Raw genomic sequence first — 20,274 nt, forward strand, 5'->3', positions numbered from 1 at the left:
TAATAGTGTAATAGTGTAATAGTGTAATAGTGTGTAATAGTGTAATAGTGTAATAGTGTGTAATAGTGTGTAATAGTGTGTAATAGTGTAATAGTGTAATAGTGTGTAATAGTGTAATAGTGTGTAATAGTGTAATAGTGTAATAGTGTAATAGTGTGTAATAGTGTAATAGTGTGTAATAGTGTAATAGTGTGTAATAGTGTAATAGTGTAATAGTGTGTAATAGTGTAATAGTGTAATAGTGTGTAATAGTGTAATAGTGTAATAGTGTAATAGTGTGTAATAGTGTAATAGTGTGTAATAGTGTAATAGTATGTAATAGTGTAATAGTGTGTAATAGTGTGTAATAGTGTAATAGTGTGTAATAGTGTAATAGTGTAATAGTGTGTAATAGTGTAATAGTGTAATAGTGTGTAATAGTGTAATAGTGTGTAATAGTGTAATAGTGTGTAATAATGTAATAGTGTAATAGTGTGTAATAGTGTGTAATAGTGTGTAATAGTGTAATAGTGTGTAATAGTGTGTAATAGTGTGTAATAGTGTAATAGTGTGTAATAGTGTAATAGTGTGTAATAGTTTCAAGTTTCAAGTTTCTTTAATAGTTGTCATACAGAAGTACAGAATACTTTTGTACAAAATGCTTCTTACTGTTGCGCTCCAGAGACTGTGCATGACAAGATAAGTATGAAATAAAGACATAGTAAAAATTAGAAGTAAAAAAAGAGGTCACAGTGTTCAGTTTAGACATATGTACAATGTTCGTAGACGTAGTTACCATACAATATACAATACTGTGCAGTGTACTAATATACAATACTATATAGTGCAAGGCATAAATGGACGAGGTGCAGTTTAGGTACAATTCACAGTAGGTGTACGAGTTGTAGTGCAAATCCTTTATCAATAAATATAAAGTGTAAGTGTGTTTGTGTGATCTAAAGTGTGGAGAGTGGGTGCTGCAGTGTGTTGTTTGTTTGAGTGAGTGTGTGCGTGTGGGTGTGTGTGCTGTGTGCATTTGATGGTTGTTGCATAGTGATTATTGTTCGTTTAGCGATTATTGTTCGTTTAGCAGCCTGATGGCCTGGGGATAGAAGCTCCTTCTGAGTCTTTCTGTGCTCGCCATAAGACTCCGGTATCGCTTGCCTGACGGCAGCAGTTCAAAGAGGCAGTTGTTCGGGTGGCTCGAGTCCTTAATAATTCTCTTAGCCTTCCCCTTGCACCGCTTGTTGTAAATGTTCTGGAGGGTGGGAAGCCCCCCTCTAATTGTGCGTTCGGCTGAACGTGTCACTCTTTGTAGTCTGCTACGGTCTTGTGCAGTGCTATTCCCAAACCAGGAGGTGATGTTGCCGGTCAGGATGCTCTCTATTGTACATGAGTAGAAGTTCCTAAGGATCTTCTGACTGACTTGGAACTTCCTTAGGCGCCTGAGGAAGTAGAGGCGTTGTCGTGCCTTCTTCACAACACTGTCAATGTGTGTGGTCCATGTCAAGTCCTCGGATATGTGGGCTCCGAGGTACTTGAAACTGTTCACTCTCTCAACTGGTGCCCCGTCGATGCTGAGGGGGCTGTAGTCCTTGACCCCCGACCTCCTGAAGTCCACAATCATCTCTTTTGTTTTGCTGACGTTCAGGGAGAGGCAGTTCTCCTGACACCACTGTGACAGGTTCTCTACCTCTTCCAGGTAGGCCCTTTCGTCGTTGGCAGAGATCAGGCCCACCACTACTGTGTCATCAGCAAATTTGATGATGGTGTTGTTGTTCCGCTGTGCTACGCAGTCATGTGTGTACAGGGAGTAGAGGAGGGGGCTCAGAACACAGCCCTGGGGGGCCCCTATGTTGAGCGTGATGGATGAGGAGGTGCAGTTGCCGGCTCTTACCACCTGGGGTCTGCCCGTCAGGAAGTCCAGGACCCACTGGCACAGGTCATAGTTCAAGCCCAGGTCCCTGAGCTTGGCTATGAGTTTGGAGGGGACTATGGTATTGAATGCTGAGCTGTAGTCGATGAACAGCATTCTCACATAGTTCCCCTGCCTCTTGTCCAGATGTGATGCTGCTGTGTGCAGCACATGGGCTATGGCGTCCTCCGTGGACCTGTTGGGGCGATATGCAAATTGCAGAGGGTCCAGGTTGATGGGGAGGGAGGAACAGATGTAGCCCTTCACTAGCTTCTCAAAGCACTTCATGGCTATGGAGGTGAGGGCTACAGGGCGGTAGTCGTTGAGGCAAGCGGGCGTAGATTTTTTGGGTACAGGGATGATGGTGGACTTCTTCAGACAGGTGGGGATGACGGCCTGTTCCAAGGACAGGTTGAAGATGTCAGTGAATACCGGGGCCAGTTGGTCGGCACAGACTTTTAGGACGCGGCCGGGGATGCCGTCCGGTCCTGCTGCCTTCCTGATATCCACTTTTTTAAAGATCCGTCTAATAGTGTGTAATAGTGTAATAGTGTGTAATAGATCATTTAGTTTGATCTGCCACTTCTTGGACACATGGTGCCATGAGAAAGGGTGAGTATTAAATAATACAACACGAAAGGGAGTTTGTGTTATAGTTAATAAAATCACATCTGTAGTCATCTTCAAATGGTCTATGTTGACCACTCCCCCGATCCTTAGGCCGCGCCCCCTTTTTGTATCCTTTGAACCGTTTGTCATAGAGACTCGCGAGAGACCCTCTCCCCCGTTGGCCGGCGGTGCACAGGCGTCACCCACACTTTCACAATTTCCCCCGCGCGGAATTGTCTAGTTATTATTATTATTATTATTATTATTATTATTATTATTATTATTATTATTATTATTATTATTATTATTATTATTATTATTATTATTATTATTATTATTATTATTATTATTATTATTATTATTATTATTAGTGTGGGTGACCTGGCGAAGCCAGGTTGCCACCCACACTGTTGTTCTTGTTACTCTTTTTTATTATTCTTTATTCCACCGATTTTGCCAACACCACTCGTGCCAGAGCGTTCGCGCCCCATACACGTGAAAGGTATCAAAACGGCCGGCCTCCCTATGGCAACAGCGGTATTCGAACTCGTAAAGTTTCACCGCACCGTCTGGCTACGAATCGACTTTAAACGGTAAAATTTCGGAAATGCATTGCAATTTAGAGTGCGAGATCCACCGAATTTTCCAAACACCACTCGTGCCAGAGCGTTCGCGCCCCATACACGTGAAAGGTATCAAAACGAGCGGCTTGCCTATGGCACTTAGTGTGGGTGACCTGGCGAAGCCAGGTTGCCACCCACACTGTTGTTCTTGTTACTCTTTAGTGTGGGTGACCTGGCGAAGCCAGGTTGCCACCCACACTATAGATATCTATACTCTTTTTATTTATTCTTTCTTTATTCCACCGATTTTGCCAACACCACTCGTGCTAGAGCGTTCGCGCCCCATACACGTGAAAGGTATCAAAACGACCGGCCTGCCTATGGCAACTGCGGTATTCGAACTCGTAAAGTGTCACCGCACCGTCTGGCTACGAATCGACTTTAAACGGTAAAATTTCGGAAATGCATTGCAATTTAGAGTGCAAGATCCACCGAATTTGCAAACACCGCTCGTGCCAGAGCGTTCGCGCCCCATACACGTGAAAGGTATCAAAACGGCCGGCCTCCCTATGGCAACAGCGGTATTCGAACTCGTAAAGTTTCACCGCACCGTCTGGCTACGAATCGACTTTAAACGGTAAAATTTCGGAAATGCATTGCAATTTAGAGTGCGAGATCCACCGAATTTTCCAAACACCACTCGTGCCAGAGCGTTAGCGCCCCATACACGTGAAAGGTATCAAAACGAGCGGCTTGCCTATGGCACTTAGTGTGGGTGACCTGGCGAAGCCAGGTTGCCACCCACACTGTTGTTCTTGTTACTCTTTAGTGTGGGTGACCTGGCGAAGCCAGGTTGCCACCCACACTATAGATATCTATACTCTTTTTATTTATTCTTTCTTTATTCCACCGATTTTGCCAACACCACTCGTGCTAGAGCGTTCGCGCCCCATACACGTGAAAGGTATCAAAACGACCGGCCTGCCTATGGCAACTGCGGTATTCGAACTCGTAAAGTGTCACCGCACCGTCTGGCTACGAATCGACTTTAAACGGTAAAATTTCGGAAATGCATTGCAATTTAGAGTGCGAGATCCACCGAATTTGCAAACACCGCTCGTGCCAGAGCGTTCGCGCCCCATACACGTGAAAGGTATCAAAACGAGCGGCTTGCCTATGGCAACAGCGGTCTCCGAACTCGTAAAGTTTCACCGCACCGTCTGGCTACGAATCGACTTTAAACGGTAAAATTTCGGAAATGCATTGCAATTTAGAGTGCGAGATCCACCGAATTTTTCAAACACCGCTCGTGCCAGAGCGTTCGCGCACCATACACGTGAAAGGTATCAAAACGAGCGGCTTGCCTATGGCAACAGCGGTCTTCGAACTCGTAAAAGTTTCACCTCACCGTCTGGCTACGAATCGACTTTAAACGGTAAAATTTCGGTCCCATTGGAAATGCATTGCAATTTAGAGTGTAGCAGCTGAAATAATCTTTTTTCCCCTACCTTGGGTGAATTGCGAGTGTGATCTCAATTTTGGACGTAGAAATAAAACAAACACATCAAAACGATGACACGGTTGTCAGTCCGCTCACAAAATAAAAATAAATGGAATTGGACATTTCTATCTCAACTGACGACCATTTGTTTGAAGGTTCTCCTCTCCATTGACCGCCATGCAATCGCACACTAGAAATCACATTTTTCACACAATTTTTTAGCCTTCTGTTCCGATCGCCGAAGGAGTGCCACAATATCGCACGAATGCCACAATATCGCACACAACCCTTCGCCTACTCATTGTAGTGCTTCTGTGCGAGTCACAGCGCTTCATCTCTTATAGTTTTCTTTTAATCAACGTGACAATGCAGTCATGTAAAGAAAATTCAGAATATGCAAGTCATTGTGCTCATGGCTGATTGGTTCAGCCTTAACAGCTGTGAGGCTCAGGGCTCATGGCTGAGCTGACCTGCCAATGACATCATCCACTTAACCCATCATTGCCCATCACTGTGTTGCAGTACTGAATTGCTGGACAGCGCCCTCTGTCTTGTGGGTTGTGTCATTGTACTCAGTAGGGATATCCTCTTTCATTTTTCATTGGTCCATGTTGACCACCTTTCATTGGTCGATGTTGACCACTCCCCCGATCATTAGACCACGCCCCCTTAGGCCACACCCCCTCAGTGTAGCTCTTGAACCGTTTGTCGTAGAGACTTGCGGATTGTGCCATTGGTCGATGTTGACCACCTTTCATTGGTCGATATTGACCACTCCCCCTGTTGACCACCTTTCATTGGTCGATGTTGACCACTCCCCCGATCCTTAGACCACGCCCCCTTAGGCCACACCCCCTCAGTGTATCTCTTGAACCGTTTGTCGTAGAGACTTGCGGATTGTGCCATTGGTCGATGTTGACCACCTTTCATTGGTCGATGTTGACCACTCCCCCGATCCTTAGACCACGCCCCCTTAGGCCACACCCCCTCAGTGTATCTCTTGAACCGTTTGTCGTAGAGACTTGCGGATTGTGCCATTGTACTCAGTAGGGATATCCTCTTTCATTTTTCATTGGTCCATGTTGACCCCCTTTCATTGGTCGATGTTGACCACTCCCCCGATCCTTAGACCACGCCCCCTTAGGCCACACCCCCTCAGTGTATCTCTTGAACCGTTTGTCGTAGAGACTTGCGGATTGTGCCATTGGTCGATGTTGACCACCTTTCATTGGTCGATGTTGACCACTCCCCCGATCCTTAGACCACCCCCCATTAGGCCACACCCCCTTTCAAAAAATCGGAAACATCCGAAAACTCGGAAAAATCCCAAAACTCGGAAAAATTTAAAATCCGAAAAAGTTCAAAAACTCGGAAAAATCCCAAAAATCCGAAAAATCCCAAAACTCTGAAAAATCGAAAAAGTTCAAAAACTCGGAAAAATCCCAAAACTCGGAAAAATCCCAAAACTCGGAAACATCAAAAATCCGAAAAAGTTCAAAAACTCGGAAAAGTCAGAAAACCCGAAAACTCGGAAAAATCCAAAAACTCTGAAAATTCCGAAAACTCTGAAACATCAAAAATTCGAAAAAGTTCAAAAACTCGGAAAAGTCCGAAAACCCGAAAACTCGGAAAAATCCAAAAACTCAGAAAATTTCGAAAACTCGGAAACATCAAAAATCCGAAAAAGTTCAAAAATTCGGAAAAGTCCAAAAACCCGAAAACCCGGAAAAATGCAAAAACTCTGAAAATTCCGAAAACTCGGAAACATCAAAAATCCGAAAAAGTTCAAAAACTCGGAAAAGTCAGAAAAAAAATTAAAACTCGGAAAAGTCCGATCTTCAAATGGTATATGTTGACCACTCCCCCGATCCTTAGGCCACGCCCCCTTTTTGTATCCTTTGAACCGTTTGTCATAGAGACTCGCGAGAGACCCTCTCCCCCTTTGGCCGGCGGTGCACAGGCGTCACCCACACTTTCACAATTTCCCCCGCGCGGAATTGTCTAGTTTTTATTATTCTTTATTCCACCAATTTTGCCAACACCACTCGTGCCAGAGCGTTCGCGCCCCATACACGTGAAAGGTATCAAAACGACCGGCCTGCCTATGGCAACAGCGGTATTCGAACTCGTAAAGTTTCACCGCACCGTCTGGCTACGAATCGACTTTAAACGGTAAAATTTCGGAAATGCATTGCAATTTAGAGTGCGAGATCCACCGAATTTTCCAAACACCACTCGTGCCAGAGCGTTTTGCGCCCCATACACGTGAAAGGTATCAAAACGAGCGGCTTGCCTATGGCAACAGCGGTCTTCGAACTCGTAAAGTTTCACCGCACCGTCTGGCTACGAATCGACTTTAAACGGTAAAATTTCGGAAATGCATTGCAATTTAGAGTGCGAGATCCACAGAATTTTCCAAACACCACTCGTGCCAGAGCGTTCGCGCCCCATACACGTGAAAGGTATCAAAACGAGCGGCTTGCCTATGGCAACAGCGGTCTTCGAACTCGTAAAGTTTCACTGCACCGTCTGGCTACGAATCGACTTTAAACGGTAAAATTTCGGTCCCATTGGAAATGCATTGCAATTTAGAGTGTAGCAGCTGAAATAATCTTTTTTCCCCTACCTTGGGTGAATTGCGAGTGTGATCTCAATTTTGGACGTAGAAATAAAACAAACACATCAAAACGATGACACGGCTGTCAGCCCGCTCACAAAAGAAAAATAAATGGAATTGGACATTTATATCTCAACTGACGACCATTTGTTTGCAGGTTCTCCTCCCCATTGACCGCCATGCAAATCCACTCTAGGAATCGCTTTTTTCTCACTCTTTTTTAGCCTTCTGTTCCGATCGCCGAAGGAGTGCCACAATATTGCACGAATGCCACAATATCGCACACAACCCTTTGCCTACTCGTTGTAGTGCTCATGTGCGCGTCACAACGCTTCATCTCTTATAGTTTTCTTTTAATCAACGTGACAATGCAGTCATGTAAAGAAAATTCAGAATATGCAAGTCATTGTGCTCATGGCTGATTGGTTCAGCCTTAACAGCTGTGAGGCTCAGGGCTCACGGCTCAGCTGACCTGCCAATGACATCATCCACTTAACCCATCATTGCCCATCACTGTGTTGCACTACTGAATTGCTGGACAGCGCCATCTGTCTTGCGGGTTGTGTCATTGTACTCAGTAGGGATATCCTCTTTAATTTTTCATTGGTCGATGTTGACCACCTTTCATTGGTCGATGTTGACCACTCCCCCGATCATTAGACCACGCCCCCTTAGGCCACACCCCCTCAGTGTACCTCTTGAACCGTTTGTCGTAGAGACTTGTGGATTGTGCCATTGGTCGATGTTGACCACCTTTCATTGGTCGATGTTGACCACTCCCCCGATCCTTAGACCACGCCCCCTTAGGCCACACCCCCTCAGTGTATCTCTTGAACCGTTTGTCATAGAGACTTGCGGATTGTGCCATTGTACTCGGTAGGGATATCCTCTTTCATTGGTCGATGTTGACCACTCCCCCGATCATTAGACCACGCCCCATTAGGCCACACCCCCTTGCATTGGTCAATGTTGACCACTCCCCCGATCCTTAGACCACGCCCCCTTAGGCCACACCCCCTCAGTGTATCTCTTGAACCGTTTGTCGTAGAGACTTGCGGATTGTGCCATTGGTCGATGTTGACCACCTTTCATTGGTCGATGTTGACCACTCCCCCGATCCTTAGACCACGCCCCCTTAGGCCACACCCCCTCAGTGTATCTCTTGAACCGTTTGTCGTAGAGACTTGCGGATTGTGCCATTGTACTCGGTAGGGATATCCTCTTTCATTGGTCGATGTTGACCACTCCCCCGATCATTAGACCACGCCCCCTTAGGCCACACCCCCTTTCAAAAACTCGGAAAAATCCGAAAACTTGGAAAAATCCGAAAACGCGGAAAAATCTAAAATCCGAAAAAGTTCTAAAACTCGGAAAAATCCTAAAACCCGAAAACTCGGAAAAATCCGAAAAATCCGAAAAATCCGAAAACTCGGAAAAATCTAAAAAGTTCAAAAACTCTGAAAAATTCGAAAACTCGGAAACATCAAAAATCTGAAAAAGTTCAAAAACTGAAAAGTTTTTTTGCACTTTTTTGTGTTTCTTTTTACATAAATCATAGTGGTTCAAAATTTTGGGTCGCGACTTAATGACTAAGGAAAATTTTGGGTCCCGAGGCTAGACCAGTTGAGAACCACTGGGTTAGAACATTTTCTAGGCATGGACTTCGAACAGTCTGCCAGTTGTGTAAAAATATCCCAGAAGAGATATGTGGAAAAGATCCTGAAACGTTTTGACATGCAAGAATGTAGGACAAGGGAAACACCATGTGATCAAAAACTAGACTACCAAGAGGATGCTCAGAAATTGACAGATGTAAAAATGTACAGAGAAGCTGTAGGTAGCCTCATTTATTTGACAACATGTACTTGCCCTGACCTATGTTTTGTAGTGAGTAAATTGTCACAGCATTTTGCTGACCCCACAGAGGAGCACTGGATTACAGTAAAACATGTTTTTCGTTATCTCAAAGGTACAGCAAATAAACAGCTTTGTTTCAGAAAGAGCAGCGAGGGCTTAGGGCTTAAAGCCTACAGTGATGCAGATTGGGCGGCAGACACCACAGACAGAAGAAGTACCACAGGGTATTGTGTGAGTTTGAACACAAACAGCTCACTGGTTTCGTGGAAAACAAAGAAGCAGCCCACAGTGGCACTATCAACTTGTGAAGCCGAATACATGGCTCTAGCTATGACAATACAGGAATGTATTTATCTAGAACAACTGCTCGAAGGAATGGATACCTATGTATATAAGAAAACTGTTGTTTATGAAGACAACCAGGGAACCATTGCAATTGCGAGAAACCCTGTGTGCCGACAGAGGTGTAAACATGTGGATATAAAATATCATTTTATCAGGTCAGTCATCAGGGAAGAAAGGATGACACTTGTTTATTGTCCGACAGACGACATGGTAGCAGACGCTATGACAAAGCCTGTCTCCAAACTGAAATTGAGAAGATTTACAGAGGTCATGTTTGGTGTGTAAATATTGCCTGTTATGTAGTATTGACTGCCATATTCTTTTTGATGCTCTGAACTGTATTATTTTCTTTGAAGAATTGTTTTGGAAAAAGTTGTACAGTATACAAGACAGCCGTAAGTGGGAGTGTTAAAGTTATGTGATGTGTACGATTGCATGTAACTGTTTCCACAAGAGGGCGCTATAGGCGGAGCTATTGACGCTGGCGCCAGGTAAGAGGGTATTTAAGGGAATGTTAACTCCCCCTCTGTCTCTTCCTCTGTCGCCTCTCATAAGGAGAAGGTCTCGTGTACGGTTGGGTGCAATGATAATAAACCACGCCAAAGGCTAAAGAGAGAAACCTTGTCATCATGACCAAGTTATTGTCGCCCCATAAGTGACTCTGTCAACAGTCTCGTTTAAAACAAATAAAGCAATAACATTTGCATGGTGTACCTTTCTGTGCGTATTCATCCACAATCTATAGCTCAACATGAAAATATTCGTAATTAATCATAAAAGAAAATCGCCGAATTGTATTTCAACCAAAAATGCTTAAATAATAATGTTAGTGATAGAAGGGAACTCATTTTGTGAAAAAGATTTAAAGCTTTTCAATTTCCGAATAGCCGATAATCCATTTTCCCAATGATAAATCCCTATACGGTGGACCTCACGGGCAGTCCAAAGCGACGTCAGACTACATCTCCCTATTGGAGCTGAATGCACTGAATCCATTGAATCCACTGAAATATTTGCCACCTTCAATCTTGAAAATAGGTATCAGGTTTGGAATAGAAAGTGACATCACCTGTTATTTAAGGATCCAAACTGTGGTTACATTTGGGGATACCTCACCCCTGCGCCACCCTGATCCAGCCCAAATCAACCCCCCCCCCCCATAACTGTCCATAGGACTCTCAGCCCCTTCCGTGTGGTGATGAGTTCTCCAGAACGGCTTCCCGTATGAAACTGGAGCAGGGCTAATGTCTGAACCCACAGACTAGAGAGATTGAACCACTGGCACAGTGTTAGCAGCAGCAGGTCAGCTAGCAAGCACCCCATGGACCAGTATATTTGCTGAGGCCAGAGAGAGACGCCAGTAGGGGTGTAACGATTCGACCTCACAACGATTCGATTCGATTACGATTCTTCAGCCAACGATTCAATGCATCATGAAATCTCTTAATTTGACCACGATTCGATTCGATTCATTTTCGATTATACACAAATGTGGCTGGGGGAACTGATTCACTCAGCATGAATGGACTATAGGTCAATAAAAACAATACAAAAAAAATTAAAATAATCGATTCTAACATATTCAAATCGATGCATCGAATCTAACACATTAGAATCGATTAATCGATGCATCGTTACACCCCTAGACGCCAGGGTTCAGAGAGTTCCATGCCACCTCATTAACACAGGCATATTTAAAGCTTCTGAGACTGAATAAGAACTGCTTAAAAGAACACGCCAACATTTTGGGAAATTAGCTTACCGTCTTCTCCAGAGAGACAGAATGTCCGGTCATGTCCGCTTCCATTAATTGTGCTAAGCTAGGCTAACGTGCAGCCGGATAGCTTTCTACTGAATGCACAGAGAGGAAACTGGTATCTATCTTCTTGTCTCTCTCTGGAGAAGACGGTAAGCTAATTTCCCAAAATGTTGGCGTGTTCCTTAGTTTAACAGACACTACATTAGGGGGTTCATGTGAAGATTGGCCCTGTTTCCACCTGGCATCAAGATCCGGTCTGGGTGATCTGATCACAACTGGACAGCTGTAAGTACAGGTGGGAACATACCCAAGATGCACTGAGTGAGGACACATTGAGATGCAATTGCTCAGAGACCACATTCAGAGGTGGTCTGGCCCACATTATGGCCACATTCTTTTAGCAGTGTGTACACAAATGCATCCTGGGCCGCAATGAAGAACGCCTAGTCAACTGCATCATGTCATTGTCATGTAATTTGCAAGCGTCTTTAGTGATGCCGGCATAGGTATTATATTTGCATATTGAACGGGGAAGCGAGATCCAACCACAAGTGGTCACTCGAACCAAATCAAATTCCTTGTATGTGAAAACTAGTTGGCAATAAAGACCTTTCTGATTCTGAGATGTGGAGACACATTCTAATGCCAGGTGGAAACAGACATAATGTAGAGCTGTCCACTTGTGATCGGACACCCAGATCGGATCTTGACGCCAGGTGGAGACAGCCTTGTAGACCTCTACTCTTACCAATTAGGCTAGTAAGCGACCATCCCATGCCATAATTGGCAGCCGTGCACGGCACCTAGAGAGATGCGCTGACAGCAGGTCTGGCCCAGAGTAGTACCACAGGTGTGGTAGATTTAGTAGGTCACACAGCGGTTCAACTGTTCCATTGGTTCTACGGTGTCTCCCTACCAAGGTCTGTTCAGGACACATGATGGTACTGGATGGTATTTTCAGTTCTACCACCATGGTGAAAACAGTATTGGCAATTGTATAAATCATTTACCAATGGTACAAGTCATGGATCACCATGGTACCACTATCGTACTTAAATAATACTATATAGCAAGTCAAACTTAAACCATTGTAGTGATGGTCCAGTGGCATAGTCTGAAGGCACTTTGAAGGCACTTTTCTCAGAAGCAGGGATATTAAATTGAGCACCAGCTCGCTTGACATTAGTGAATAACTAAATAAATGTGTTGTTAGAAAGCCAGCTAACAACGTGGCCAAAAATGATCTACACAACGCAAAGCAATCCACATCTAAACTCACCCCTGTCTGTTGAGGATGCTCTGGGCCTGCTGCTCGATGAACAGGTCCCCGGGCGAGATGCCGTAGCGTGTTGAGGGCAGGGAGTTACGTCGGGCCGTGCGGGGGGAGCTCGGGACCGCGGCCCTGCTGGAGGAGTCCCTGCTGGAGGAGTCCCTGCTGGAGGAGTCCCTGCTGGTGGAGTCCCTGCTGGAGGAGTCCCTGATGGAGGAGTCCCTGATGGAGGGGGCGCTCGACACCGCTGCCCTGCTGTAGTCCCGGCTGGAGGGGGAGCCGGGCTCCTTGGGGCTTGGCTCTTGTTGCTGTGGGGGTACTGCCTGATACGGCCTGCTGCTTCTAGAACTAGGTGAGCGGTCCTTAGCCCCGCCGCGCCGATAATTCTCCATGTTTATTGTCCTCTCTTGCTCCGGGAACCTGCCAGGCCTTTCGTGTGTAGGGGGAGGGGCTTGAGGTCCCTGAGCGGGGCTCGAAGCAGAGCCAGAGGCGTTGTCTTGGTGAGTCTGCATGGAAACCCTGCCCACTCCGGAGCTGTAGGGCGCCCTGTGCTCACCTCTCGGTTCTTCCACTTCCTGTTTGTCTCTGTTTCTCCGGGCAGGGGCTTGTCGGTCTGAGCCGCCTGGTTCGCGGCGAGAGCGGTAGCGCGGCGCATAGTCCGCGTCCGCCTCCTGGTCCAGGAGGATGCCATAGCGCTCCGAGAGCTGTCGGCGGCGCTCGGCTTTGTAGCGGGCGATGCGCTCGGCCTTGGAGCTGAGGCTGGCGGGGTCTGTGGGCCCGGAGGTGGGTGTGTTCGAGGTGGATATCGTAACGGGCTCAACGTGGACCAACGTTGGCTCTGGCCTGCCGCCCCCTCCGCCTCTGACCCGGGATGTCCTGTCTGCAGATGACACCTGCAGGTGGGGGGCCTCCATCTCCTCTCGACTGTAGCGCCTCACTGTGGGGGATGAGGGGAATACAAACAATAATTTTTGTCAAATCTGAATATATTATATTGTGCTATATCTATGCAAATGTTGACTTGAATTGACTTGCCACGCTTTATATTCATCTTTTGAACTGCATGCTTTGGGTCTGTACCAAAAAAAAGGGATATGCCCATACACTTGCAACGTATCTGTTAATAATACAAACAAGCACTCCATCACATATCATATCCATATGCCCTCCAAAAATGATTCAATCATGCTCTCACAAAGTACATCACATCAAATTAGATTAGCTAGATTAGATTTGCCTTTACAAAGGATATACTGTAGACCAATATGGATTTATTCCGGTTAATGGTTCACAAATAGTTACACCTCTTGCAACTTGTAAAACCTTGTATAATGGCAATATACATAACCATAGAAATCCACAGTGGTGAGAAGTAACTAAGTATTTTTACTCAAGTACTGTACTTAAGTAAGTACTCACTTTATGTGAGTATTTTCATTTGAGGGAACTTTATACTTTTACTCCACTACATTTATCTGAACCCATCAGTTACTACAGTAGTTACTTTGGAGAAAAAATTGCAACAATGTATGAAGATTATATACTTTCACATTTGAAGCCTGTCAACTTCAAGAGGAGGTAATCAGAGCAGCATAACTGGACCACATACCACTTTAATATAACCTTTAATCAGAGCAGCATAACTGGACCACATACCACTTTAATATAACCTTTAATCAGAGCAGCATAACTGGACCACACACCACTTGCATACTTTTACTTTAGTTTAGATACTTAAGTACATTCAATAGCAAATACTTCTCTACTTTTACTTAAGTAGAATTTGACTTTTACTTTTACCAGAGTACTCATTTATTTGGGTATTTTTACTTTTACTTGAGTAAAGGAACTGTGTACTTCTTCCACCACTGGAAATCCACCACATATCACAACAAGTGGTCACGTTGGCCACAGGGTCACTTTACAACTTAACCTTCATTACTGCAACATAAAGAAGACCAGTGGTGTGCTTCACCACCACACGGGCACCATGCTTACCCATCACACGTGGCTCACAGGGCTCTGAGGCGCGGGTGTACCGCGGGGCATCCTCTTCCAGCATCCTGTTGGCTACCAGACCCCCGGGCACCAAGGCAGGGGCCACATCGCTCTCAGTGCCCTCCAGACGTCGGGCGACCCTCTCCTTTCTGCCAAGGTCAAAGGCTTGGTGTTAGCTACTGTAAAACGAAGCAAACAGCTGTAGAATATTTGCACGGTGTATGAAGAGGATCAAATGCAGTGAGCCAGAACATTACCTGTTCATTTCCAAATCGCTTGAGACGGCACTCTCAAAATGTTTCTTCAATTCTGAAACTTTGTAATAAAAACATTTCAATTAGATAAACAGGGGCGATAAGTTAATTGATTTGTTAAAATGTTATTCAGGAATCCATTCTTCATCCATAGGCTCACCCTTGGGTAGGACTGCCAGACGGTTAGCATCGGTATCTGAAGCGCTCTTGACCAAGGATGTCCTAGTATCACCCGATGAGAGGTCACTCTGAAAACTGAACAGAATGAAAACTGAGAACCTGAACACTATCAAACAACATATTATTATGAAACCAGTCAGGACAGTCTAACCTCTTAACCTGCACCCCCAAAAGTGACTGTAGTAATATTTGATAAATCATAAATCCTAAACGTACTGGAAAATGTTTCTAATAGAAAAGGTTCTAAGTAAGCATAAGGATTGGTCATAAAAGATGTCTTTCAGTCATGAACCACAGGGGGCCAGGCCCTGAGGCTACATTGTAATAAAATAGAACAGATGGTTGTCCCTAGGTTAAGGAACTTTGTAAATAATCATAAGTCATTTAATTAGAAAATACTACTGGATTTGTGTGCAAAATGAATGCATTATACTTTTAGTCTTAAACAATAAGTGGTTAATAGGTTGACACTCAAATATAGTTTAAACCTGATTAACCTATAGTGATTTAGCTCAGAGATTGTGTGTGCTTGTAGAGACTTGGGCGCTCAACAGTAAGTAGATTTGCATACAACTGTTGGAATGTGAAGAGATAACAGGTTTCCTTATACAGGATGTGGGCCTAGCAGCTAAAACAATGGCATGGCCTCATCACATGAAGTCGTTATCTCCTGCCCCAAGGCCTAACAGGCAGCCAAGTCAACTGGTTTGATTACTACATGTTGAGACAGCTGTAGGGGAGGAGCAAAGCGTCACCATTCCAGTAAAAACAAGTACACTTTCAAATGTCTGTTTCTATACGTAGATTAGCTTAAAATGAACTGCAAATGTTCCTGTTATATTGTGGTAACAATTCTTAATATAATGATATGAAAAATGCCATGTTTATGAATAAGAATCACAGAGTTTGAAATTAAGCCACTTCTTAAACTACATTGGAAAACACAAAGTGCTGAATAATAACTGTATAAAATAGATATGGATTTAAGTTAAACGAAGATGCTTAGAATACTATAGAAGGGGGCTTAATGATAAAACTACCATGATTCTCATTTAGCATCAAGAGAAACTATTCAAAAATGATATCTCTGTGTGTATGAAATCAATCTCAATTAGAATATATATATCTTGGGGTTAATAACCAAAGTATTAAGTTAGTTTAGACGGAATCTAGTTCTCTGATCTGAAACACAGTAGAGATGGTTGGCTTACTGAGGACAACCTTCTATTTCAAATTCAAACTTAGAGAGGCCGTGATTGGAGGAAAACATCTGCTGGACGTCACTCCGGTGACATCACGCAGACACTCCCGGCTTTTGATAAAAGGGGGGGTGTTGTGACTGTGGGGGGACTCTGAAACGGAACAACACAGGACGACACCCACCTTCACACAGAGGACGGCGCGACCAGAGGAGAACAAGGAGAACAAGCTTTTGGAACGAGAACATAATCCTTTGTTGTCAGCAAGACAACAAAGACCAAAGACAATTCAATAATTCGTTAGTCTCTATAATCTGATTTCTTAGTCTAATATTGAGGGCGAGCGGCATAGTGCTTTGGTACCGTCAATATTATAGCGTTCTTTATTTTAATTGAACCAGAACCATTGTAATTACACTCTTAACTTTGAATTAAACAGATGCTGGTACACCTTCTCCTTCATTTCTCCTGCTTAGCTGCTGTCGAACAAGACCAGTTGGTCTTTTGAAAGTACAATAGGGCTTTTAAGGGATAACACAACGCAGAGAGCCGGTTCTGATCTCATCAGAACCAGAACATAGACCCATTTGTGACTTCAATTGGTGCCGTGACCCGGATTCGAACCGGGGTTGCTGCGGGCGGGGATTTTTTACCAAAACGTAGCAGCTATCCTACCATAATCTGGCCATGTTAGTGCTGGTTAGGGGGATCCGATTGCCTGGCTGGCCCTGAGAAAGCGAGTTCAAGACAGGTTAAATTTTCGGTACATATCCTGAGAGGGCATGCTCGCCTGGTCGCCCAATTCCACTGTCTAGGCCCGCGACGACAAAAAAAAAAGAAAAAAAAAAGCGCCTAGTAACAATATTCATTTCAATATGCACTTTGCAATGTAAACGTCCTTTGCGGTTATAGTATAATAATGCGCTTGAGCACATTGAAAATAGACGCGCGGAAACTATTGAAAAATTTAAACATAGGATGTGAATCTTTAAAGATGGCCGCGCGGGCGCTCTATAACAATAGCATGAGATCAAAATCTGAATGGATGGTTGAATTTTATCTGTGGTTAGGTGTGGCAGATATGTATGCTTGAATGACTGCTAGAGGTTAGGAATGTCTGACGAAACGTGAGAGCTTATTGTTGTATTATTATGAAATTTTAATGACCAACAGCCGTGGGGAAATGTAATAATTGAACGCCGGTTTTTCGGGGGCCGTTGGAACGCGGCGGCATTAATAATAATAATAATAATAATACATCTATTTTATATAGCGCTTTTCCAGGTGCTCAAAGACGCTTTACATGGGCAGGAGAGACAAACTATGGCAAAACAAAAAACAGAACAAAAATAATACATGACAAAAATAAAATAAAATAACACCGACAGAATTAGAGGTCAAAAGCAAGATTGAAAAGGTGAGTTTTGAGGGCTGATTTAAAAGATGTCAGGGTGTTTGCATCACGGATATGGCTGGGGAGGGCATTCCAGAGGGAGGGGGCAGCAGCAGCGAAGGCCCTGTCGCCCCAGGTCCGGAGCCTGGTCGTGGGAGGTGTTAGGAGGTTGGCATCTGCAGACCTAAGGCGACGGGTGGGCGTGTGACGGTGGAGGAGGTCGGACAGGTAGGGAGGGGCAAGGTTGTTGAGGGCTTTGAATGTGATGAGTAGTATTTTAAAATGTATCCTGTATTTGATTGGAAGCCAGTGGAGGTCGTGGAGGACAGGGGTGATGTGATCAGAGCGACGGGTGGAGGTGAGCATGCGGGCAGCAGAGTTTTGGACATATTGGAGTTTATTGAGGATAGTGTTTGGTGAGCCGTAGAGGATGCTGTTGCAGTAATCTAGTCGTGATGATATGAATGCATGAACCAGTGTTTCAGCAGCGGAGAGTGATAGGGAGGGGCGGAGACGGGCAATGTTCCGGAGGTGGTAGAAGGCCGATTTGGTTATGTGGTTCACATGGCGGAGGAAAGAAAGGGTGGGGTCCAGGATGATGCCAAGGTTACGGACGTGAGTGGAGGGGGTGACAATGGTACCATCAATGTTTAGGGTGAAATCCTGGGTGTGGCTGGTGAGGGATTTTGGACCGATAATAATGATTTCTGATTTATTGCAGTTTAGTTTAAGAAAGTTATTTTGCATCCATGTTTTGATGTCTGTGAGGCAGGTGCTGAGGGTGGAGAGAGTGGCTGGAGTGATAGTCTTGGTGGAGAGGTAGAGCTGAGTGTCGTCTGCATAACAGTGAAAACGCAGGCCATGTTGGCGGAGAATCAGACCAAGTGGAAGGATGTAGAGGATGAAGAGCAGGGGACCAAGTACTGAGCCTTGGGGGACACCATGAGTGATGGGGGCAGTGGGGGATTTGCAGTTGTTGATGGAGATGAATTGGTGCCTGTGTGAGAGGTATGATTGGAGCAAGGTGAGGGGGATTCCGGAGATGCCAACGGAGGACTGGAGACGAGTGATGAGGATGGGGTGACTGATGGTGTCAAAAGCAGCGCTGAGGTCTAGGAGAATGAGGATGGAGAGGGAACCAGAGTCGGCAGAGAGGAGTATGTCGTTGGTGACCTTTAGAAGAGCAGTTTCGGTGCTGTGTTTGGTGCGGAATCCGGATTGAAATGTATCATAAAGGTTATTGTTGTCGAGGTAGGATTTTAATTGGGAGGCAATGGCTCGCTCAATTATTTTTGAGAGGAAGGGGAGGTTGGAAATGGGGCGGAAATTATCAAGGGTTTCAGGGTTGAGACCGGGTTTTTTTAGTAAGGGGGTGACGGAAGCAATTTTGAGGGCGGGGGGAAATAGGCCAGTGGTCAGAGAGGTGTTTACGATGGAGGTGATTAGGGGAGAAAGGGCAGGGAGACATGCCTTGACTAGGATGGAGGGGATAGGGTCCAGGATGCAGGTAGAAGTTTTCATTGTAGAGAGAATGGAGGATAGGTCCGATGCAGTGATTTCAGTGAAGGATGTAAAAGGTGGGTTGGGCGGTGGAGAGGGGGTTGAATCCGGAGGGGAGATAGTGTTGGCGGAGGCAATTGTTAGTTGGGTGTGGATTTTGTCAATTTTTGTTTGGAGATGTGACAGATAGGAGACACATTTACTGACAGTGAAGGAACAGGAGATTGTGTCAGAGGGTTTAAGAAGTGTGTTGATGGTGGAAAACAGAGTCCTGGGGTTGTTGCTGCCAGACTGTATGATAGCGGAGTAGTGGGAGGAGCGCGCAGAGTTGAGGGCGTCTTTGTAGAGCTGTTGATGTTGTCTGTAGGCCTCTTTATGGACAGTGAGACCGGTTTTATTGGATAGCCGTTCGAGCTGGCGGCCCTTGGATTTAAGGTGGTGTAGGTGATCGGTGTACCAGGGGGCGGAGTTAGTGAAGGAGACAGACTTGGTTTTGATTGGGGCGAGCTGATTGAGACAGGAGGAGAGAGTGTTATTGTAGATGTTGACCAGGTCTGTAGGGGAGCCATGCTGTAAGAGGGAGGCATCAGGGATGGTGTCAGTCAGTAGGGAGGAGAGAGAGGAGGGGTGGATGGATTTGAGATTACGGAATGTTATGGAACGCATCTGCTTGATTGGAGGAGTAGGGATGAGAATGTCCATGGTGATAGCCAGATGATCAGAGATGGTGAGGTCGGAGCAGGTGAGATTACTGATGGAGATGCCAGATGTGCAGACCAGATCCAGTGTGTGACCTTTCTTATGAGTGGGAAAATCAACATGCTGGGTGAGATTAAAAAAGTTTAAAATGTCCAGGAATTCTGTGGCGGTTTTGGAGTCCGAAGTATCAACATGAATGTTGAAATCACCGATTAAAAGGATGGATGGAGAGATAGCACAGAGTTGTGTCAGGAATTCAGACAGGTCAGAGGGGAAGGTTGGGTTTGGTTTGGGGGGCCGGTAAATGACTGCAGTGACTAGGGGTTTGGGACCAGACAGTTTAAAAGCAAGGTGTTCAAATGAGGAGGCAGCCGGGATGGTAATATTGCTTGTGTCAATGCTTCTTTTGTGGAATGTGGCTATTCCACCTCCACGCCTGTGGAGGCGTGGTTTGACCATGTAGGAGTAGCCGTCAGGGGTGGTCTGATTAAGAAAATAATAATCCAGGGGTTTTTGCCATGTTTCCGTTAAGCAAAGAAAGTCCAGGTTATTGTCAATAATGAATTCATTGAGTAGAGGGGCTTTATCTTTATTTAGTGATCGGGTGTTAAACAGAGCAAATTTGAGATGTGGTTG

The 20,274-nt window shown here is 45.0% G+C and overlaps 1 protein-coding gene across 1 annotated transcript in view; it reads right to left on the reverse strand.

The window, feature by feature from the left end:
• LOC311239495 (supervillin-like) overlaps nucleotides 1-20,274 on the reverse strand; it is a gene marked incomplete at its 5' end in the record, with an annotated part of 302,875 nt that overhangs the window by 270,021 nt on the left and 12,580 nt on the right. Inside the window, 4 exons of the mRNA XM_084327801.1 lie at nucleotides 12,425-13,352; nucleotides 14,414-14,562; nucleotides 14,671-14,728; nucleotides 14,828-14,922. Coding sequence (XP_084183927.1) covers nucleotides 12,425-13,352; nucleotides 14,414-14,562; nucleotides 14,671-14,728; nucleotides 14,828-14,922 — 1,230 coding nt within the window. The remainder of the gene's footprint in view (nucleotides 1-12,424; nucleotides 13,353-14,413; nucleotides 14,563-14,670; nucleotides 14,729-14,827; nucleotides 14,923-20,274) is intronic.

This window comes from Notolepis coatsorum, assembly GCF_963971535.1.
Source record: "Notolepis coatsorum genome assembly, chromosome: 13".
Lineage (NCBI taxonomy): Eukaryota > Metazoa > Chordata > Actinopteri > Aulopiformes > Paralepididae > Notolepis > Notolepis coatsorum.